Source organism: Gavia stellata, chromosome Z (assembly GCF_030936135.1).
Source record: "Gavia stellata isolate bGavSte3 chromosome Z, bGavSte3.hap2, whole genome shotgun sequence".
Classification (NCBI taxonomy): domain Eukaryota; kingdom Metazoa; phylum Chordata; class Aves; order Gaviiformes; family Gaviidae; genus Gavia; species Gavia stellata.
The window spans coordinates 48,741,991-48,762,507 of NC_082637.1; the positions used below are offsets into that span (position 1 = coordinate 48,741,991).

The window sequence follows — 20,517 nt, forward strand, 5'->3', positions numbered from 1 at the left end:
TGATTTGGTTTTATTCGAAGTAGAGAATTATCTATATTAAAGGCAAACCCATTTAGAATTATCAGACAATTTATTTTGAAATGGTAGTGATGTGTTTATTGCTTCCATGACATCACTGACAACACGGCAATCCAAGTCATATTCTCCTAATAACAGATCTTTTTTCCAGTCTATGTAGTTTAACAATCATTTCTTGTGTGACTAAACACATTTGTTTATAACCATATATGTATAATGACTTGCTTTGTTCCACCCAAATGAAACTTTCATGTATATACTCCTACAAATATAGTCAGGGTTTTCACTTGGAAATTCACAGAAAAGTATTAAATATAGATTCAGTACAGAAAAGGTATTCCTTGTTCCATACTGAGTACTGAGTTTCTACTCTCACTGAAAAAAAGAAAATCTAAGTTAAGACTAATTTATTTAAGACTAATTTATTGAAGACTGAAGAAATTTTCCATCTCACTTCATCTACACAATTCTATAGAATTATGTCTGAATGACATAATTCAGGTACAAAAGGTATCTAACCAAACAGTCTGGTCATAAGTTATTAAACCAACAAAATATTTGAACATGACAAATGAGTAAGACTTTCAAATCTGTACTCTGTTGAGTACTGTGAATCTGAGGTACATGGAATGAGAAGACAGAGAGCTAGCAATCTTCTAATTAGTCAACCTGCTGCTTTGTATCTGCATGAGATGGAAAGATACCAGACGTAAAGCTATGAGCATTTCTAATGTGTGCAAACACTACAGGGCAATGTGAAGGAAATGACATAACTAAAAATGCATGCTACCATGGCACAAACAACTTCATGTCACATGAAAAGAGCCAAATGGAAAAAGTTTTTAAATGTACATTTTTGGGAAGACCAATATACTGTTTGATGAGGACTCATGTGTTTGTTAAGATTCTAAGCACACATATTACTTCAAGTTAAGGCAAGCCTTTCCACAATATATAATTTTCTTTAATATCACAACTTCATTCAAAACAGAAGTTCATGCTTATCAGATTTGTACACTAGAATAATGACATATGTTGGGATATTCCTTTTTTACTATAGAGCTTCTGTCTATCAGTACATAGGAAATGTTCCAGTAAATCATGGAGATCCAAGAATTGAAATGTTTTTGGCAGTGCAAAGTATTCTTAAGATTTAAATTACATACTTATCAATTATATACATTGATATGAAATATAGTAATTAAATATATGAGGGGAACTGGATGTATCTGAATAGCTTTAAATAACCAGTACAGTTCTCATTGTCTGTATTAAAGCTGTATTCTTAAGATTAGCTTGTGACCTATTAAGTTACAATATCTCAGTGAGGTCTCCCAGGACTGTTCCTTTGAATCAGTTTCTTCCTTCCTCATGGGTAATAATTAAACAGAAGTCAGTGTCCACAGAAGCTACTTCTTCCATTAGCCCATATAGGAGCTCCAGCCACCACATGCTCATGTTGTCAAGCAGCTTACCAATGGGTGAGAAGTTGAATTTCATAACTTCCTTGAACTTAGACTACACTGTGGATCATGGTTGGTTTACAAATACCAGATAAAGATGATTTGAAGCAGTAACATAGGCTCTTGGATATCTGAACTGATTTAAATTCAACACAGACTTTCATTGTTTTTAAAGCCATAATTTTATAACAGAGTGTTATTTTTAGGTATGTCAACAAGTGGGATTTTGTTTACCAATAACACCATATTGCCACATTTTAATAAAATCCTTCCTAAAAATATTTATTCCTCCTTAGCATTATCAATGTGATGTCAAGACCAAGAATCTTGCTGGTATGCTGGGGAAAAAAAGAAGAAAAATTGCCTTAAGTCTGTTATCAACAGGAACGACTGAGCTCCTGGATACTTGCCTAGTGAGGCTGATGGCCAAGATTTCTCAGTATTTCAAAGTTAGTTTTTATCTTTTTAATGTTCAATGTACTTATATGTATTTTTTTACATGACTTTTGAACATAATTACTTATTACAAATAGGCCACAAACATAGCACTGTCAAAAAGTTTTGGAATACATGTCCTTAACACAGAGAGTATAATAAAACTGTTGTCATTAGGAACAGAAAACATGTTTACAATAATTAAAAGAAATTAATAATTTCTCATTCCTACAGTATCCTTGACACAAAATATAAGATTTGAGTTACCACTAAACTTCAGCTAAAATGGGCAATCTCCAGATCTTCTGACATACACCCAAGTGTTTAAACCTTTTAGCTACATGTCAGAAGACAAAAATAACAATGTTATCAAAGTTTAATTGTATTTAACAAAATTAAGTCTAGCATAATTGACCAAAAAGACTGAAAATGTATGTTTAATTACTATACCAAAGAAAACTAGAAATGATGCAGAGCTTTCAGAAGATTTATGTAACGGTATAATACAAATAATAACGTAACAGGCAAGTTTCCTTCGCTTTAGTAAAAATTTGGATGATATAGCAGTTATGTAGTTTGCCACAGTGTCAGTGAATAAGCATAATAAAATACTAGGCTCATTGGAGAAATAAAATTACAATAATAAAGATTGTAAAAGATTGTAAAAAAAATAACATCAATCAACAATAAAATGCACTCACCCTCTCTTCGATTAAGCCTTGCAAATCCAGGGCTGTGACTGCTAGAGAGCTCTGATGAACTGCTGAATGATGACTGGGGTAAAGCAGACACCAACTGATCATCACAATTATCTGCCAGTGAAAAATATCACATTCAGGTTAATACAATGAACACCACTTACTGGAACTGTACCCAAAGAGAATACTAGAAAAATATCTGAATCAGCCCTGTATCTGAGAGCAGCACATCTCTAGATATTTTCTCTTGCTGTATTCTATGTAAAAGTAACAGTAGTGAGGCAGCACTTTCCCCCCCCCCCCCCTTTTTTCTTACCCATTATTTCATGAGACTACCAGGGTATAATTTATTATGTTCTTCCACTGGCTATACTTGCCCACTTCTAACCTAAATTCTGAGATCATACTGATAAATGGTTCACAGCTCACTCACTATCATTTATATGGATAGCAACTGATGCCTTCTAGTCCTTGTAGCATGAAGCTACAACCTCAGCACATGCTTTTATTTTCTTTAGACCTGATGCCAGCAGAGGTCTGTACAATCACATTTAATGTGAAATCACATTAAATACAGCTATTATTTCTTTAAAAAAAAAAAACAACAAACAAGCCAAATGAAATAAAAAATAATCTCATCCCTTGTAAGCACTATAAGAATGACAAAATAGAATATCTTTTGCTTCGCCAATGGTACATGTATTTGATAAAGATACAGTAAAAAATCATTATGGCACAGTTATTAGTATGCAAGTCCTAACATCATACAGAATGAAACCTGAGTGTTTCAGAAAAAGAAGACTTCAGTTCATGATCAATGGTGCATAAGCAAGCAAATGCTAATCAATACTTTGGATGTTAAATGCCTCTCCAACTCAATTACTATACAGGACATGTGTTCATTCTCCATTTAAATTTGAAAAATATAAATTGAGAATCAATATCTGTTCTAGTTTTAGCTCAAAGACTGACTTTTAAACATTAGAAGAAGTGTAAGCAAGTCTTTCCCCAGCTATACTGTGCTGGCATCTGTTGTTTAGAAAATGAAAGGAAATTATGTAAACTATTAGTTTTTATGAAATGGTTCTTTTTAGGACAAATGTATTCTTTGGATGAAACTGATAAGTGACGAGTCAAAGGTGAATCCTTCTTCTAACCCTTTTGTTTACCAGATTTCCCCTTTCAAAATCATGAATAATAATTAATACAAAATCTTTTCCTGACACAGTGGTAATTACATGTTTCTGCTGAATAATAATGGGTATTTTAATCAGCAGCAAGACTTTTATATGAATGTCTCAAGGGGATTTTTTGATTACCTTCAAAAATTATTTTTTTTTAAAGTTGGTTCATTTGGCTCTTTAAGCAAAACTCTTCATAAAAAGAAGGCCTGATACTGACCATGACTGGTACAGTCAGAAGTTCTCTCAAATCCCATAAATAATATCCAGTCACTACAAATAAGAGGATATATTAATTTCCCTTTATAAGCTCACATATACCATACTTCTACCAAATTCAGAGTACCTCACTCATCTAAAGGGAAAAAATGAAGTTATTATTTACTTTCATAAGTTTATTTCCTGCTCTAGCCTTCTATAATACAAACTGCAAAATTTTATAACTACTCTTTGTTGTCTAACCGCAAGCTCATTTTTCACTTCATTATCCATAGATTAGATATATAATGGTGAAAGAAGCTGTGCTACTTGGGAGAAATTGTCCAACTGCGAAGCACAAAAGAAGAAAAAAAATGATGGGAAACAAGATTTTATCTTACAAGAAAATGCATTGCATTGGTAAGTCTTAGAAAAGGTTCTCATCAGTGAAAGGTTTCATAACATCACAGAAAATAAAAAAAACTTATTAGTCATAAACTACACCAGAAAGAGAAGAGTATGATGCTGCTGTGTTTCATACAGTAGAGAGCTACTTACAATGCTGATGCAAGGGAGCACTTCAAGTGCCACTGATCCTTTTTCTACTGTCGAAGCCTATATTGTAAGCCTAGATAACAAGATGAAAACTAAGAGGAGAGAATAGAAAGGCATTTTCCCCCAAATCTATGTGATCTAGAATCATAGAATCACAGAATGGTTTGGGTTCAAAGGGACTTTTAAATGTCATCTAGTCCAATCCCCTTGCAATGAGCAGGTACATCTTCAACTACATCAGGTTGCTCAGAGCCCCGTCCAACCTGACCTTGAATGTTTCCAGGGATAGGGCATGTACATTTTCTCTGGGCAACCTGTTGCAGTGTTTCACCACGCTCATTGTAAAAATTTCTTCCTTATACCTAGTCTAAATCCACCCTCTTCTAGTTTAAAACCATTACTCCTTGTCTTATCATAACAGGCCCTACTAAAAAGTCTGTCTCTATCTTTCTTATAAGGCCCCTTTAAGTATTGAAAGATTGCAATAAGGTGTCCCCAGACCCCTCTCTTCTCCAGGCTGAACAACCCCAGCTGTCTCAGCCTTTTTTCATGGGAAAGGTATTTTATCCTTCTGATCATTTTTATGGCCCTCCTCTGGACCCACTGCAACAGGTCCATGTCTTTCCTGTGCTGAGAACTCCAGAGATAGATGCAGTAGAATGTCTTATCACATTCATATGCGTCTTATTTTCAACTTCACTCTTCTGGTGAAGAATGGCATGTGTTATGAAATGAATCACCAGGAATAAGACCACATGATTAGTACTTACAAGCAATAGCAGATAAACAACAGCAGATAGAGACACTATTTTTACAATAACTCTGGGTCTGTCTAATCCTTCACAACTTCTTAATTCAGAAGGAAAAAAAAATTTCCACTGGATGGATGAGTCAGCTGCCTTTGTATTATTTGCTTCTGCTGACTACACTTTTCACCTTTTTTCCTCTTAATATACAAGTTCGAAAGGATTCAATGGTACTGCATTATTCTGCTTAGATGGTTTAATACACCTATTTCTGTGAAACTCATATATTGCTTTGAGATATTCCCAGAAGAACTCATTGAGCACTTATACAGTGTTTATCCTATAATAATTTATGTCAATCTCAATGTATAATAGAAAGGTACATAAACAGTTGAAGATACACAAGCTATTATCCAAACTCCAACAGTGCGAGACATACTTTTGCCTTTACACAATAATGATTAAAGAGAAATGAGTAAGGTATCACAAACAGATCTACTCTTAATAATTATATATTTCTTTTACATCAGCTGCTATGCTTTATTTCAGGAAAATAACTTCATAGCAACTAAATTTTTTTGCTTAGCACATGTTGCTTAAAACATGTTATTGTTGCAGCTTACCTTGTGCAACGTAACTCAAAATTTAGTAAGAATTCCAGAATAAAGTTCAAAACACACTGTCGAAATTGGCAGGAACCAGATGTTCAGTATCGACTTGTTTATCAAATTTTATAAAAGCAAATGAAAACATAACCTGTACAGCATGATATTTCTCTATGGTTTCATCTACAGTGGATGATATACTACACTGCTTGAATTCAGTGTTTTCCCACATGCTTTTCATTTCTCTTGGACACCCTTCCTCTGCACATCAGAACAGATTTCACTGCTGAAGGTGATTTAGGGCTTTCTAGGGATATTTCACATAGCTCCTCCAGCCTAAATGAATACTTACGTAGTCTGTTCTAATATGAGTTTTAAAGCAAAGAATTTTAGTTAAAACCTATGCATCAAATAGCTTTTATTAGATTTTTATCATATTTTTTTTCTTTTTTAAACAATAGCTAAGGATACCAAAAATGTAAACAAAGCATAGGTTTCTGTAATATGCACAAATATCTCATATCAAATAAGGCTTTGTGGGGGAAAGAATATGTATTTAATTGTGTGGTGCTGATGTAGAGACCTTTTGGTGAGTAAATTCAAGCTCAGGTCTACAGAGTCATTGTGCAGTAACTTACAATGAGAAGAGTGAGGTACAATTGTGAAATGCTAGGGCTGGCTAAGGCAGTATGCTGACATGAACTGTAACAGTTGCTATTTAAAAAACAATGTCTGAAATTAGTAGTATTCAATAGGACAGAAAGGCATTACTCCAGGAATAAGAGGTGAAAAGCTGAAGTGCAACTGGTAAAAAAAAAAGCAAGAATGTGCAAATGTGGGGAAGGATATATAAACAAAAATATATTACCTGTTTCATCACCAAATGAGAAAAGTTATTCAAGTTATATAAGGCATTCCATATACCATAATTCCAGTGCAGATTTAATCAAATTTATAAAGGAACTGAGGCATTTTATAGGAATAAAACTGTAGGAGCTGCACGTACAAAGTATGCCTATCATTTCTCTTCCAGCTTCAAATCCTATCTCATTATACAAATTCAGAGTAAACCAAGAAATTATTCATACAGTGGTACCATAATTTACATAGATCATGACATATGATCTGCAACAGATGGAGTTCAAATAGGACTTCATGTAGTAAAGCAGTTATCACAGTTATGTTTATAACACTACGGTTGATCAAATAAATTTTGTGTCTTAGATCAAAGCAGCAGCTTGTTAAAATAAAAATAAAAATACTAATAAAAATAGCAGAATACTGGGACCACCTGAGATTTATTTCTTCGGGATGCATAAGTATATATTTTCATTTCCATGTAGTGAAAAAACCACAATGTCATTTACAGAGACAAACCTTTTTTCTTTTGCAACATCAAGAATATATGGCACCAATTTTAGTTAGAATGTAACAGTCAGGCTGCTGTTTGTCATCTAAAGTTTCAGCTTGGTCCATAATATAGACTCACAGATATTCATGCATTTCACTTAGAGTGCAATTTTTCTCTAAGTAAGCAAATGTCAGAGTCCACTGCTTAGTTACTACAAGTTGACATGCAATAAGGATTCTGTTCATAATTATCAAAAAAGTACATGTATTACATTGAGACATTCACTTTATTCAAGACATCAAGCCATCCCAACACAAGAGCAGACACCAATTAAGGTATTACAATTTCACTTTGAACTTTTTAATGGAATTCATTCCAGCTATTCTATTGTTGTATACACTTTTTTCCTTAAAATTCAGTTTACTCAAAACTTTCTCAACAAACAAGAACTACCAATTTCTTGATAAACAGTTGAACCTCTGGTAAAGCAGGACGTAGCTAGCAAAGAAGGAAAAACTATTATAATGACTGACTTCCCCAAAAATCTACTGTTTTTCTGTTTTAGCAAGGACTCAGAGAAAATATTGAGTGCCTAATGAGCAGAGTAACAAACATTTTAAAGTTAACAAAAAAAAATCTGTTCCAGTAAAACACATGAAAACAAAGCAAAACAAAACAGCAATAACAAAAACAAATCAAAGAAAGTTTAGCAATCTTTCCTCAGTTAAGGAAAAACTAAACACCTAATCATCAGACAAGTAGACTAGCTAGGGACAACTGGAAATGCAGTCTTAGTGGAGCAGAATAGAAGAAATAGTAATTCTGAGAGTCTCTAAGAAGTTTATTAATGTTCATCTTTCCCATGCAGGTGAAACTACAATGCTCTAGGAAGGATCAACTTAGCTGCCATTAATACATTCAGATTTGAATAAATGAATATCTGTGATCAAAAACGTCATTAAAAGGAGTGAGGCTCTTAAAAATAAGAAACATGTCATATTGTATCAACAGGACTACTACTTCCTAAAACCTCAATAAAAGGTGCCACAAAACTACCCTCCAATAGGTATTTATTAAATATATGATTCAGTCACATGGACTTCAAAACGTTCCTTTTTCTATTACTGTGAATACTAAATATCCTTGAGCCCATCTACTCTTTTCAGCAGAAGATGTTTAATTTTCCCTAAGAGTGAGCACATATCTCACTCTACTTAATAGAACCTTTAAATATGTTAATCGTGGTAATTTAGACTTCAGTCCATGTGCAGGCTTGTAATTAGTTTCAAAAGATTCATTGAATTTAATGAGATTCACGTGACATAGATAAAAAGAGATGTGCCCCTCTCCTTCTTTTGCTGAGCAGTATTGACCATTATGCTAATCCCGATTATGCTGAACTCTTCACCAGTTAGGATAAGAATAATGAGGAGAAGTCAAGTTGATAGATTTACAGACATTTAGATCAGGTTAGTTTCAGGCATTCTAGCTACACAATATGCAACATCACTTAATATGAAATCGGCCTGTGGTTGCTGCTGCTGCTATATGCTTCCCCTTGCATTTGTTTTGTGACCACAGGTAAGCTATTTTTTTCAGAGAGCCTAAGCACTTCATCTTGGGTCTACTACTGCCCGTTTGTAGCTAAGAGTTTAAAAACAACTAACTAAAAAAGTTGCACAGTGTCATGCATGCCTCTATGAGCTCCTTGAAGCAGTTCTTAACCACTAGTGCTTCCCTTTTCCACTCTTCAGTTCATTTTGTGGAATATTTTTAGGCATTTCCACATATTCCATCGAACTGCAAATAGGAGCCATAAAAGCTCACAGTGCTTTGCTTTTGCTGAGGTTTTCTAGCCATTTTCAGCTGCTTACTACTTTGAAAAATGGTAACCCTTCAAGCTGGAATTCTATTGGTGATTGGCCCAGACTGATTTTTCTTGATTTTTTTTTTTTTTTTCCTGGTTTAAACATGAGTTTTCATCAATGGAGTTAAACTATTTCTTGGAGGGGGGTGGAGGAAAAAAGAGCTGAGCTGATTGCTCAAGGTAAAAAGTAAAGTCTTTAGGCTTTTGTAACAGTTTCTCTGTGAAAGTAAAGAATGATTTATCAAGGAGATAACCTTCATGGCAGGGCTGATTCTTTTCTTGAATTTGAAACAAAATCTTCCAGTTTTCTGATAAAATTCTTAGCCTTTGCAGACTGTGGTTCACACAAATTCAGCACAGAATTCTGACACGTAGCAGTCAATTGTTCCTAATACACTATTCACATCAGGCATGTGATGTTCACCTTAACAAAAAACATGCAATGCTCTATTTCCACCTTTTCAAAGAGCAGTCCCCATTTCACAATTGCAGTTATTTCATGACAAGGATGGATCAAGAACAGGAAGTGAGTATAAAAAGCCAAATGTCCTCTGTATTCACTGACCACCTTGTTGTTGTCCAGGGGCACGAAAGTCTTTTTGTTATTGAACATAGAGAACTTAAAAGCCAGAGCAGACGGAAGAAGATAAAGGCTGTAGTTATATAAATCAGAATTTAATGATTAAGGACTGGAAGAGACATAAAATTCTGTTTCCAAACACAGACATTTGCAAAGATCCACACTTTGCAATAAACCTTCAACAGCTGGCATGGTTCTTCTATCTGGGAATTATGCTTTCGTTAGGTTTTTGTTTATTTATTTATTTCTACTTTTCATTTTTATCTGTCTTTGTGAAACAATTTTGTTCCATAGTTTAGGAAAGAGGAGCTTGAAAATAACAAGGAAATCTAGTTAGTTTTAAGAAAGTGAAATAAAGGACTTCCTTGTTCTTACTACCCAGAAATAAGCCGAGTCAACCACTCTTGTCTTAATTGACATTAAAGACAATTTGATAATAACTGAGTTAACTCACTCCTGATTCTTTTGGTCTTTTCTAGAAACCTTCAGTCTACGATGTAATGCAAGTGAAGTCCTGTCACTAAAACTTAACTCCTAATTCCTAGTGCCCTTTGAAACCAAAAATATCCTTATATTAAGTTCCATGATTATTGGATTGTCTGTATTTTTTTATAGATTCCAATTACATTCTATGTGTGTGAATTCAGTGGTGAAAAAGTATATGAATCAATAAAACATTAGAGTAGGACAAATTAGAAGTGTGAGGTGATGGAAGAAATGGGTAATTTTCTGTTAGGCTCTTCTTATTCACTTTAAAGACATATAGAAAAATTTATTAATTAACCTAATCTGCTGCAGTAACGCTTTTAGATCAACTTCTGCAAAGTGTACCCTACAGCAAATCAAGAAAGTAGAAGGGCATACCTTCTACTAGAGAGGCAAGTATCTTGTCTATTTTGACTTGAAGGCATATTTTTTATGAAACAAGAGTTAAAACTGGCAAGATCAAGTAGAACACATTGTAAAACATCACCAGAATCTGAAATTTGTGGCATCTTATCTGCCTTTGCTTAGCTGTATAAACTCAAACTAATATTGTTTACTTAATATTTCTACTATTAAAAGATCTTTCATCGTGTTTTTTATTTCCATTGCGTTTTGGAGGGGGTCTTGGTAACACTGAATACAGGTTGAAAAAGTTTTTAATATTGAAAGTTAGTGATATATTAAATGTTAATAAGATTGATCTTATGAGTAAAAAATTTAATTCAGTAAGTATAATGGGTTCGTTCTGTGAAAAGCAGTGAAAGACGAATGCAATTTGTAATGTAAGCTGAAAGTATCTTAAGAATATGTGATACTAAAACAACAAGATTTTTAGAGAGAACAAAACAGAATTTATATATAATAAGGGATCTTAAAAAAGTTACTTACAAATTAGAATTACAATATTTCATACTGATCAAGAACAGATAACTTATTGTCAACATTCATACTTTCCCATGTAGATGTGTAATATCTGAACACAAGTCTTGTAACAGCATGAAATGTCCTTTCTCATGAAATATGTCTTACACTTTCTCATTGGATTATTAAATTTTCACTGTCTTTGTGTTATATCTTTTTTTTTTTTTAATTTGGAATATTTTATTATATATTCAATTTTTTTCAGCTGGGATAACATAAATGGAGTTTAGTAAAATTTTTCTTGAGATCAATAAAAGCATCTTTACCAAAAGTCAGAGTATTTCAAATGTCTTATTACCAGAATAATGTAGAAAATTTTTTTCTTTCTTCCAGAACAGCAGATGCAGACAGAATTCACACAGAAGGGGGAAGGGGTTGGTTGGTTGTTTGTTCCAATAAAAGTTTTAACTTTGATTATATTAAATCAAACTTTGCTCAAAGGTAGAGGTTTTCCATTTGATTACATTTCACCCCAGAAACAAGCTTCATGTACTTAAAGTTAGAAAAGAAAAGAACACTTCCATTTTATTCAAGGCAAAATTTCTACCAAAGTGTTTCAAAGAGCAATAAGCAATATAATTCAGTGCCCCCCCAAAAAAAATTCAATCCAGGACCCTGGAAATGAAATTGACAGAAGGAATGTTATATTCAAGTAAATCCCATCAACTGTCACTGGGACGGCCATCTTTATAATCATGTTACACAAAGCAATCTTAAACAAACAACAAATAAAGAGTTCTTCATATTTGGAAAGATACTACCCACTCTAACAATAATATAAATAATGTTTTGGGTTTGATTTTTTTTTTTTTAATTTTAAAGTCTTTTTTTTACCTGAGGCTTTTTCAGATCACAGGAATTTACATTCGTCTTAGACCAAACATTTTATGAACTGTCTTTTCCTGGATGTTAATCACTTTACATGGTTTCTTTAAGGGAGACCTTTCCAAACATGTAGCATTTTTCTGAGTCTGCAGGATTCCACCCACAAAGAAAACACTACACCTTGACTTCACTTTCTGCTCCAGTCCTACACCTATGCTCCTCCACTGACTCCCAGCCAACTTTTTACTCGACAAACATAATATTATATATAATTCTATGTTTATATATAATATTATATATTTAGTAAAACTAAATTAACAAACCACTCACTGGAAACATATTATTAATGCTCTTTCTTATCTATAGATCTGGTTATATGTTAAGAGGTAACATGCTTGCAGGACAAAAATCTACTTGCTGTTAAACAGGGTGGGGAGAAGGAGAGGGAATGGTGTTCAAGGGAAAATTATTACAGGTAAGAATGTCTAAGCTATAAAACTCTCATGATTTATCTACTTTTATCCATATTTACTTTTGTATTTCTATCACTATACTGGCATAGCAAAATACTTCCTTGCAAGAGAAGTGTAAGAGTTCGCAAGTAACTTTCTGTACACAAGCCTCAGAAACACAATTATTGATTAGGAGACCAATGCAGCTAGGTCATTCTACACCACACTGGATTTGAGACAATCATTGCCAGGCATTGCATCTCAGCTAAATTAAGGTAATTTTTAAAGCATCTCTGACAATATCACTTGCAGTTTTTTAATGAGACTTTAACAACTCCAGTTAATTTTTCAACTACAAAGCACTTGCCTTCCATTCCCAAAGCTGAGGCTTCAGAGGAAGAAACAATAACATCAAAATCCTTCTGGCGGGTATCACAGAGATATAATTTAGGAGCAATTAATTTGGATGAAAAATAAGTACCAAGAGGGAACCTCCAAGGTGAAGCAATACTAGGTGCAGCACTAGTGACTTCTGTTGATGCTTTGGTCAAAGACAGGAGGGGAACTAGTTAGTTGGTACTCTGGCCCCTCACCATCACTTCCAAAGGCACAGTGCTAGCTCTGCTCTGCTTGAAAGCATCTGGCACAAGCAAATGCACTCAAGAAGTCTGAGAATGCTGAAAGCAGTAGAGATAAAATCCTTGTTACGGTGCTGTATGAAAAGAAGAAACAAGAAAGTGCATACACTTATTAATTTCAGGATTAAAAGGATCAATCCCAAATTGGCTCCACTTACAGACTGTAAAATTGTCCCAGAAACAGAACAGAAAGACAATAACTCATACAGACACACACAGAATCTAATTGTATTTGACAATGTTGTCAATTCACCTTTTTCTTCATAATTTTATAAATTTAAATATAATTACTGCTAGGAAATAATATCTTTTTTCAGAGATAAGATTTCAAAGATAAGATCTTAAGTCTAGCTTCAGTTGTAAGCCTTTGGATCTTGTTATCTTGGGGCCATACGAAGGAAATATTTCCTGTCTTCACTATCAATTATATTATTTCAAATGCAAGTTTATACAGATGGTGATCAAGTCACCTCTCCAATTCTTTAGTAAGGTAAATTCCTTCAGTCCTATTCTGTGAGCCTTATTTTCAAGACCCTGCATCACTTTGCAGGCTTACTTTGAACAGTTAGCATTTGCTTATCTTTCTTGAAGGAAAGCTATCTGCACAGAAATCAGTAGCAGAGGTCTGCTACTGCTGTGCACTGAAAGCAAACTGATTCACAACTTCTACTCATTATTTCCTTAGTTCAATTACTTTCATATACATATATTTGTCAAACCTTCACCCATGGCATTACACAGGTCTCATTTTGAAGTTTTCCGTAATGACCTCTTAAGCATTTCTTAGGTCAGTACTTCTTGTCATACTCTCCCATTTAATGGACATAACCTTATTTGGTAGAGCCCAAAGGTACCCCCATACTACCCAATCTACATTTATCTCAACAAGAAACATGGTGTTTTGTATTGTGGATATGTAAATAGACAATTCAGATCATCCTCTAATGACTAGCTACCTCTTTTTTTTATTATTATTTACATGATCTGTAATTATTACGTCATTTTTATCCTAGTATATGTCATTGACAAAATAGGACTGGATGAAGTACCTGTCTCTGACGCATCCTTCTAACCAAAGCTCAACCTATTGATATCACTCTATTTACAGCCACAAATTTTTAGTGTGGCATTGGGCCAGTTTTCAATGCAATTTAAGATGTCCTACATTCATGACATAGAATGCAATTCTTCTAATCAAAGTCTTATACAGCAATACGTCACATGATTAAGAGTTATTCAAGTATATAAAATTGGAAGTGCTTTTATCATAGACTTCTAATTTATGTGTTGTTTACTCCTTCAGATTATTAGTGAAAGTTTTAAGTTCAATTGTTCTGAATACCAAGGCCCGCCCTGAAGTCCTGTACTAAACTCAAACCCATTTACTATTACTGTAGTTTCTCTTTATACATCATATCCAAGTCTTTATGAAGGTATGTTTCTGCCATTAAAAACGATCACTGTCTATTTAGGAAGATCAACTAGAAAAGCCTGTTACATATAGAAATATACAGACCTTCATATTTCAAAGGAATGACTCTGCAGATTTACTAATTTTCTGAAAATGCGAAGTGCTCTGAGCATGGGAAATTTTAAATAGAGACAATATCTCCATATGCCTTTGGTATTTATCTATAATAATTTATATATTGGTACAACTAAAATTAAAAAAGATAATTATTTATGTACAAGTACTTACAGCAGGAATGTTACACATTCCTTACAAATCTTGAAGCCTAAGCTTGCATACCTCACTGCATGTCACAGCATGCTACAATGCCTTCTCAATGTTTTGCTGGAACATACTTCTCTTTCCTTGTCGGTGCTATTTTTCCACCTGCCCCTTCAGCTGGAGTGGAGTCACACACTATTACCTTTTGCATGCTTTGGAAGAAGTATTCTGGCAGCTAACATACCTGCTAGAGTGTTCCGAACTACATGCATAGATAAAGAATGTCTTGTTCTTATCCAGGTACTTTAAATCATATTAAATTCACTTTCAAATAAGGCAGAAGGGAGAAAAAGTTTGTAAAATTACTTTCTACAAAAAAATGAGAGCCCACACAGTCGGACAGCTAATACTAATCAGAAAGGTTTCTCTTTGTCTCTCACTTTTTTACTCAACTACCTTCCTATTCAAACCTTTATAAAGCATAGTTACTATTTCAGACTTTGTACATAATTTCAAGGCTCGCCTGTTTGGGACTATTTGTCACAGAAAACACCAGCTGGAGAGAGCTCCTCTGTCAATGAACAGGCTGTGGTGCCCCTCTTTGCATGCTTCATTAGCTCTTACAGGCAAACTCATCTTCCAAGCCTCCTAGGGATCCAGAAAGACTTAATTTTTCCTCCCACATTGCCTTCTATTCTCTCCTTGAGCTGACCACTCTTCATAACTAAAATAATCCTTGTTCCGCTTCCTTGAATATCCAGAAGTCTCTTTGCTAGGCTGGCTCCCATCTCTACTAGCTAGTAAACAGCTCCCTGCTCCAAAGAGATAAAACCCCCTCCAACCTCTTAGTAACACACTGGAATGGGCTACCACAAATGTCTTTTGCATTGGATGGGTTATTTAGTGTTTATCAGCTCACTAGGGGACATAAAAACAGCTAAATGTGATTATCCACTTAATCTGTTTACGATATGAGTGAATTTGAGGTGACCCACACTATGCTACATCCTAAGCACGCTGTAAAATATCCTGCAGGTTTTGGATATCCAGTAAATACAGATGATTGAGTGTTCCCTGATAAATTTTAATATGTGTATCCCATTTGGGTCAGTGATGTCTCTTCCATGTTTTCCAAGAAAAAATATTCTACAACAATATGACTAATCATAAAATACCATGGTGGATTCCACAAATAAAAAGACTCACAATGCAGGATTCACAGGGACAAAACCTAGCAATTTCAGCTGTGCATGGAGGTCCAGCATAGATAAATCTGCTTTTATACAGAGATTTATCCATGTAGCACTCTCCTTAGGAAAGAATTTATCTAGGAGTTTTTCCGGTGAAGTTTCTCCTAAATGAAAATATATTTTTCACACATACCTCAACAATTAGTTACTCTCTAAAATAAAACAAATCAGTATTTGTTGTGAAGCCCAATAAGCATTGATAAAATCCAAGAATAAAAAGAGTAGAAGGCATAGGACAATTACCAGCTGGCAAATTTCCACCACTGGTTCAGAGCACAACTGTGTCCCAGGAAGAAGGCCAAAGGAAGGTATGTTCCTTTCCATAACCCACTAGGTTTATAAAATCACTCAAAACAGCTCAGTGCCAAGCAGTTAAAGTTTCACCGCATGCTATATTCCTTTGGGATGTTTCTCCGAAAATCGACCCAAATAATTTTCTCTGTTAAACTGAAATTCGGTACAGCTCTAACTGAATAAACAGATACTACGACGACGACGACAACTACTACTACTTCTACTACTACTACTACTAATCATCATCGTCATCATCATCACCATCATGAAACATGGAGACAAAATTATTTGTAAGAAAGACATTTGGATAAATCTTCATACAGCAATCATAACTCAAAAATCTCTTCTAAAACTGGTGGCATTATTTCTGAGAATAAAACATAGCAGAGGGATCTATGCCGCACATGGAAGTAAAACAGTGGACTGTAGCCCATTTTAAGTTATGACATCTTAGCATTATGACTTCAACAATGATTTGGATAATAATTTCCTTACAATGACGACTTCCTTTATTTTGCACAAGTTCAGCTGAAGCTGCCTGTGTGTCTGGCACCACATTCAAACTGTAGCCTAAGAATAACAGTGGCACCATGCTTTGCCAAGTCAGTCTAGCCCAGAGAAAGGACTGTAACCACTGCTTTACATTAAATGTATCTTTCCATTGCTCTAACACAACAGTGACATTGAAAAAGGAAGCTCCCCAATATATGTCCAAAACACTGAATTACTACTTGCACATAGATTTAAATGTTGAAGCATCGCAACCTAATATTCTACAAATTTGTTCTATGGTGTGTAGGCATACATTGACTTTAGTACTTAGCTTATAAGGATAATGTAAAATAGGACACAGAGTGAAAGGAAAGAAGAGGAAGATCAGTGTTATACACTGTTAATTTTACTTTTTTCTGAGTAAGTTAGTTGTAGAAAGTAGGGAAATAGTTTCCTCTCCCTTTTCTTTTCTTTTTTCCCCAATAACACTTTTAACATTAAATTACAAAGCAAGCCTTTCAGAGATTTTTTTGAAAGCTTATTCCCAAGCGGCCTTACTAAAGTGACATAAAACATTTCAACTGATGGAATGTTTTTGTTGAAAGAACAAATCTATAATGCACAAAACATACCTTTTTTTCCTTCTTTTTAACTACATTGTTAAGTTATGTAGTGAATGGATAGCATGGAGACGTCATGTTGAATAGAATCAGACTTCAGGATTTTGTTTTGAAAACATTTTATTCATCTTTTTTGACATGACTTGAAGAAAGTGTACCCTAGATACCAAAGTTCTTTGTCTCAGGAAGGGATAAGCACAGGATTCTGACTTCAATACAGCTTTATTGTCCAAATTCAAATAGAAGCCACACAATGCCACACAAGGAAGAAAAACGGTGGACCACAGTCCATTTTAAATTATGTTGTCTTTGCATTGTGACTTCAACAGTGATTTGGGTATGAATTGCCTTACCGTAAGGACTTCCTTTTTTTTCACGCAAGTTCAGTGGAAACTGCCTGTGTGACTGGCGCTGCATTCAAACTATAGCCTAAGAAGCACAGTGGCATCATACCATTCCAGATCAGTCTAGTCACCACTGAATTTATGAAAATTGAAATAAAACCAGTAAAATTCTATGTGATCATATTCTGAGCATTTTACCTGATTTAAAATGAAAAGCTACATCTCAGCCATTAATTTTCCATAAGCATGTTATTTACTACTTTTTCTTGGTCACAATATTGAATTAGAAGATTTCTATTCTCTGGAACCTTTAATTTTCAACTAAGTTAATTCTCACCCAGCCTCATTACAATGAAATAACCAGAAACAGCCACCTCAGGTAGTAAAGTTACATAGTTACTTCTGTGTTGATTAAAAATAAGAGGACTAATCCAATATAATTGTTATTTTTTGTTATTTTACTGTGCCTACAAAGACTTCTGCTGTCAAAAATAATATAGTCTTCCCTTTAACATTCATACTAGGAATGTAAGGCTAGAACTGATATGATTTAGGACCCTGTACAACAGCTCAAAGGCATGCAGATCCTCCCAGGCAGATGAATCTTCAGGTCCTCAAATCACCAGCTTTAAATTATGAAAGCAAGAGCAGTTATGTGGTCTATAGCATTACTGTGTTTCCTGTTTTCCCTCAGCAGAGATGATAAGCGGGAGGAAAAAATAAGTCATTATGACTGCATTGACTTCTGTTATGAGCAAATCAGAGTTTGTTTCAATCATTACTTGGCTTTCTGCAGCCCTATCTCTGAACATATTTTCCATATGAAAGGTCCTGCAGTCCCTTAATGTACAACTACTTTATTCCAACATGAATATATTTAACTTTTTTTTTAAAGCACTCAACATCACAACTAAATAAAGAAATAAAGCACTAGAAAATTTCTTTCATTTCAGAAAATTAAGGTGAGATGTTATAGTGCTCAAAATTAATAAGCATTCACAGGTAATTACACTAACATACAAGATTAAAGAATTTAGGATACATTAAGTACAACTATATGGGGGAAGATTGACTTTATTGATTGGTTAGTAATTTTTCTTCCTTAAGATTACAATTAAAAACTGTGTGATCAATACAGTACTTCCAAAACATGTGAACACTTTCATTTAAACATCAAAACATAACATGTGCTGATAAAATCCCTCTGAAAGAAGAACATTATTTCTCTAAATAACTATAGCTGTTTCTCAGCTCAGTTGTAATCTCGGCTTATCTTAATATGTTTAAGTAAATATGGGACATATCACAGTTGCTTATGATTTAGATATGATGCAGTTTACCACAGAGTAAGTAGATACAGTAAGTCCTATATTAACTTTATAAAATATCTAATAGAAAGCTAATTGATAATGGAGATACTTAGCTAGTTAAAAAAAAAACTTTTTTCACTTTTAGCTATTGATTTGGGTTTAAATTATTCTGAAAATTCTTAGGAGTTTTTTTTAATATTTCTATGTGAACACTGCAATTAATTTCCCCTCCTCAGAAAGCTCAAAGTGTATATTTTTTATTACAGACATCTTCTATGGTTACTCAAAGGGAAGAAAACCATGCTTGATTTTGAGGAATTTCACAGCGTTCAGACACAAAACAAATTTGATGCTGGTACATGGCTTATCTTATCTAGACTTCCTATGCTGCATTACACTTCAGTATAGATTTGATGCCTCTTTTCATTTTCTTAGTATGGGAAAAGGTTGCATTTCAAAAGAAAATAAGGTCCTGGCAGTTCTAAGAGGTTGCATAGACTGTAAGATATCAAACATTTGAATCAAGAGGGATTATAAATTTTCATGTGAAACTACCCAAAGCTGAAGCACTACCATAAGAAAAAATAATAAAATTTACTGAAAAACAGAAAAAATCTAAGGGTGGCAGTGGTAAGAAGACAATGAAAGCAATATTTTATGATTTTTTTAATGAACTGAAAGAAATTATTTCATATAGCAATCTATTAGATCCACAGTAATGTGCTCTGAAAAAGAGATAATTCCGTAATTAATGCCAACAAAAAATATCTGTTAATACAACATGTAGGAAAACCTTAATCTCAGATCTTTTTTTACATTAAAATGTGGGTAAAGCTGAAATAAAAATGAAGCCACAAGGTAAAAATTAAGTCCAGTAGATGTTGGAGAAATCCTAGAAGAGTATGTGCTTGTCAAATAAAGTAGTATCTGTCACTAAAGTAGTCATCTGTCACCAACCTGGAGTATTCAGGAAATGCAAAGAATACAGTTAACTGATGTTGAAAAATCTGTTCACTGGATTATCTCTCTCTCAGTCCCTGCCTCAGTCCTTTACTCATACCTCCTGGTTTTCAACAACATGCAAATTAAGATGTCACTTTAAAAAGTTTTCTACAGTTAGTTTTAATCTGCGTACTAACCTGGAATAATCACTGTCTGGGAAACGATAGAGTTCATTTTCATTCTTTGTAATTACTTTTATTTTACAATAAATCCAAGGTGTATGATTTCTGTATATGTATTCAACATAGGAATCAAATTTTTGTTTGTTTCAAATGAGTGTGATCACCCATATGTTCTACTTAATACTAGAAAAACTGTCTTTAGCTTAGAATATTTGAATGTAATTTTATTACTACACCACGCTGAGACAAGGCAGAAAAGAAGTCAGAGTATACTGGCAACAGGCAAAGGTTACATGCTAAGTTTCCCTTCTTTTCCCTTTATTTCAAAGGATAGGGGTTGATGAAAGAGAATAGCCGAGTGTTCCACTTTCACAAACAGGACAACAATCCTA

General features: G+C 34.1%; 1 protein-coding gene across 1 annotated transcript in view; it reads right to left on the reverse strand.

Annotated features, from left to right (window-relative positions):
* CNTNAP4 (contactin associated protein family member 4) overlaps positions 1-2,735 on the reverse strand; it is a gene marked incomplete at its 5' end in the record, with an annotated part of 190,638 nt that extends 187,903 nt beyond the window's left edge. The window contains 1 exon segment of the mRNA XM_059833251.1: positions 2,618-2,735. Coding sequence (XP_059689234.1) covers positions 2,618-2,735 — 118 coding nt within the window.
* Between the last annotated feature and the right edge of the window lie 17,782 nt (positions 2,736-20,517).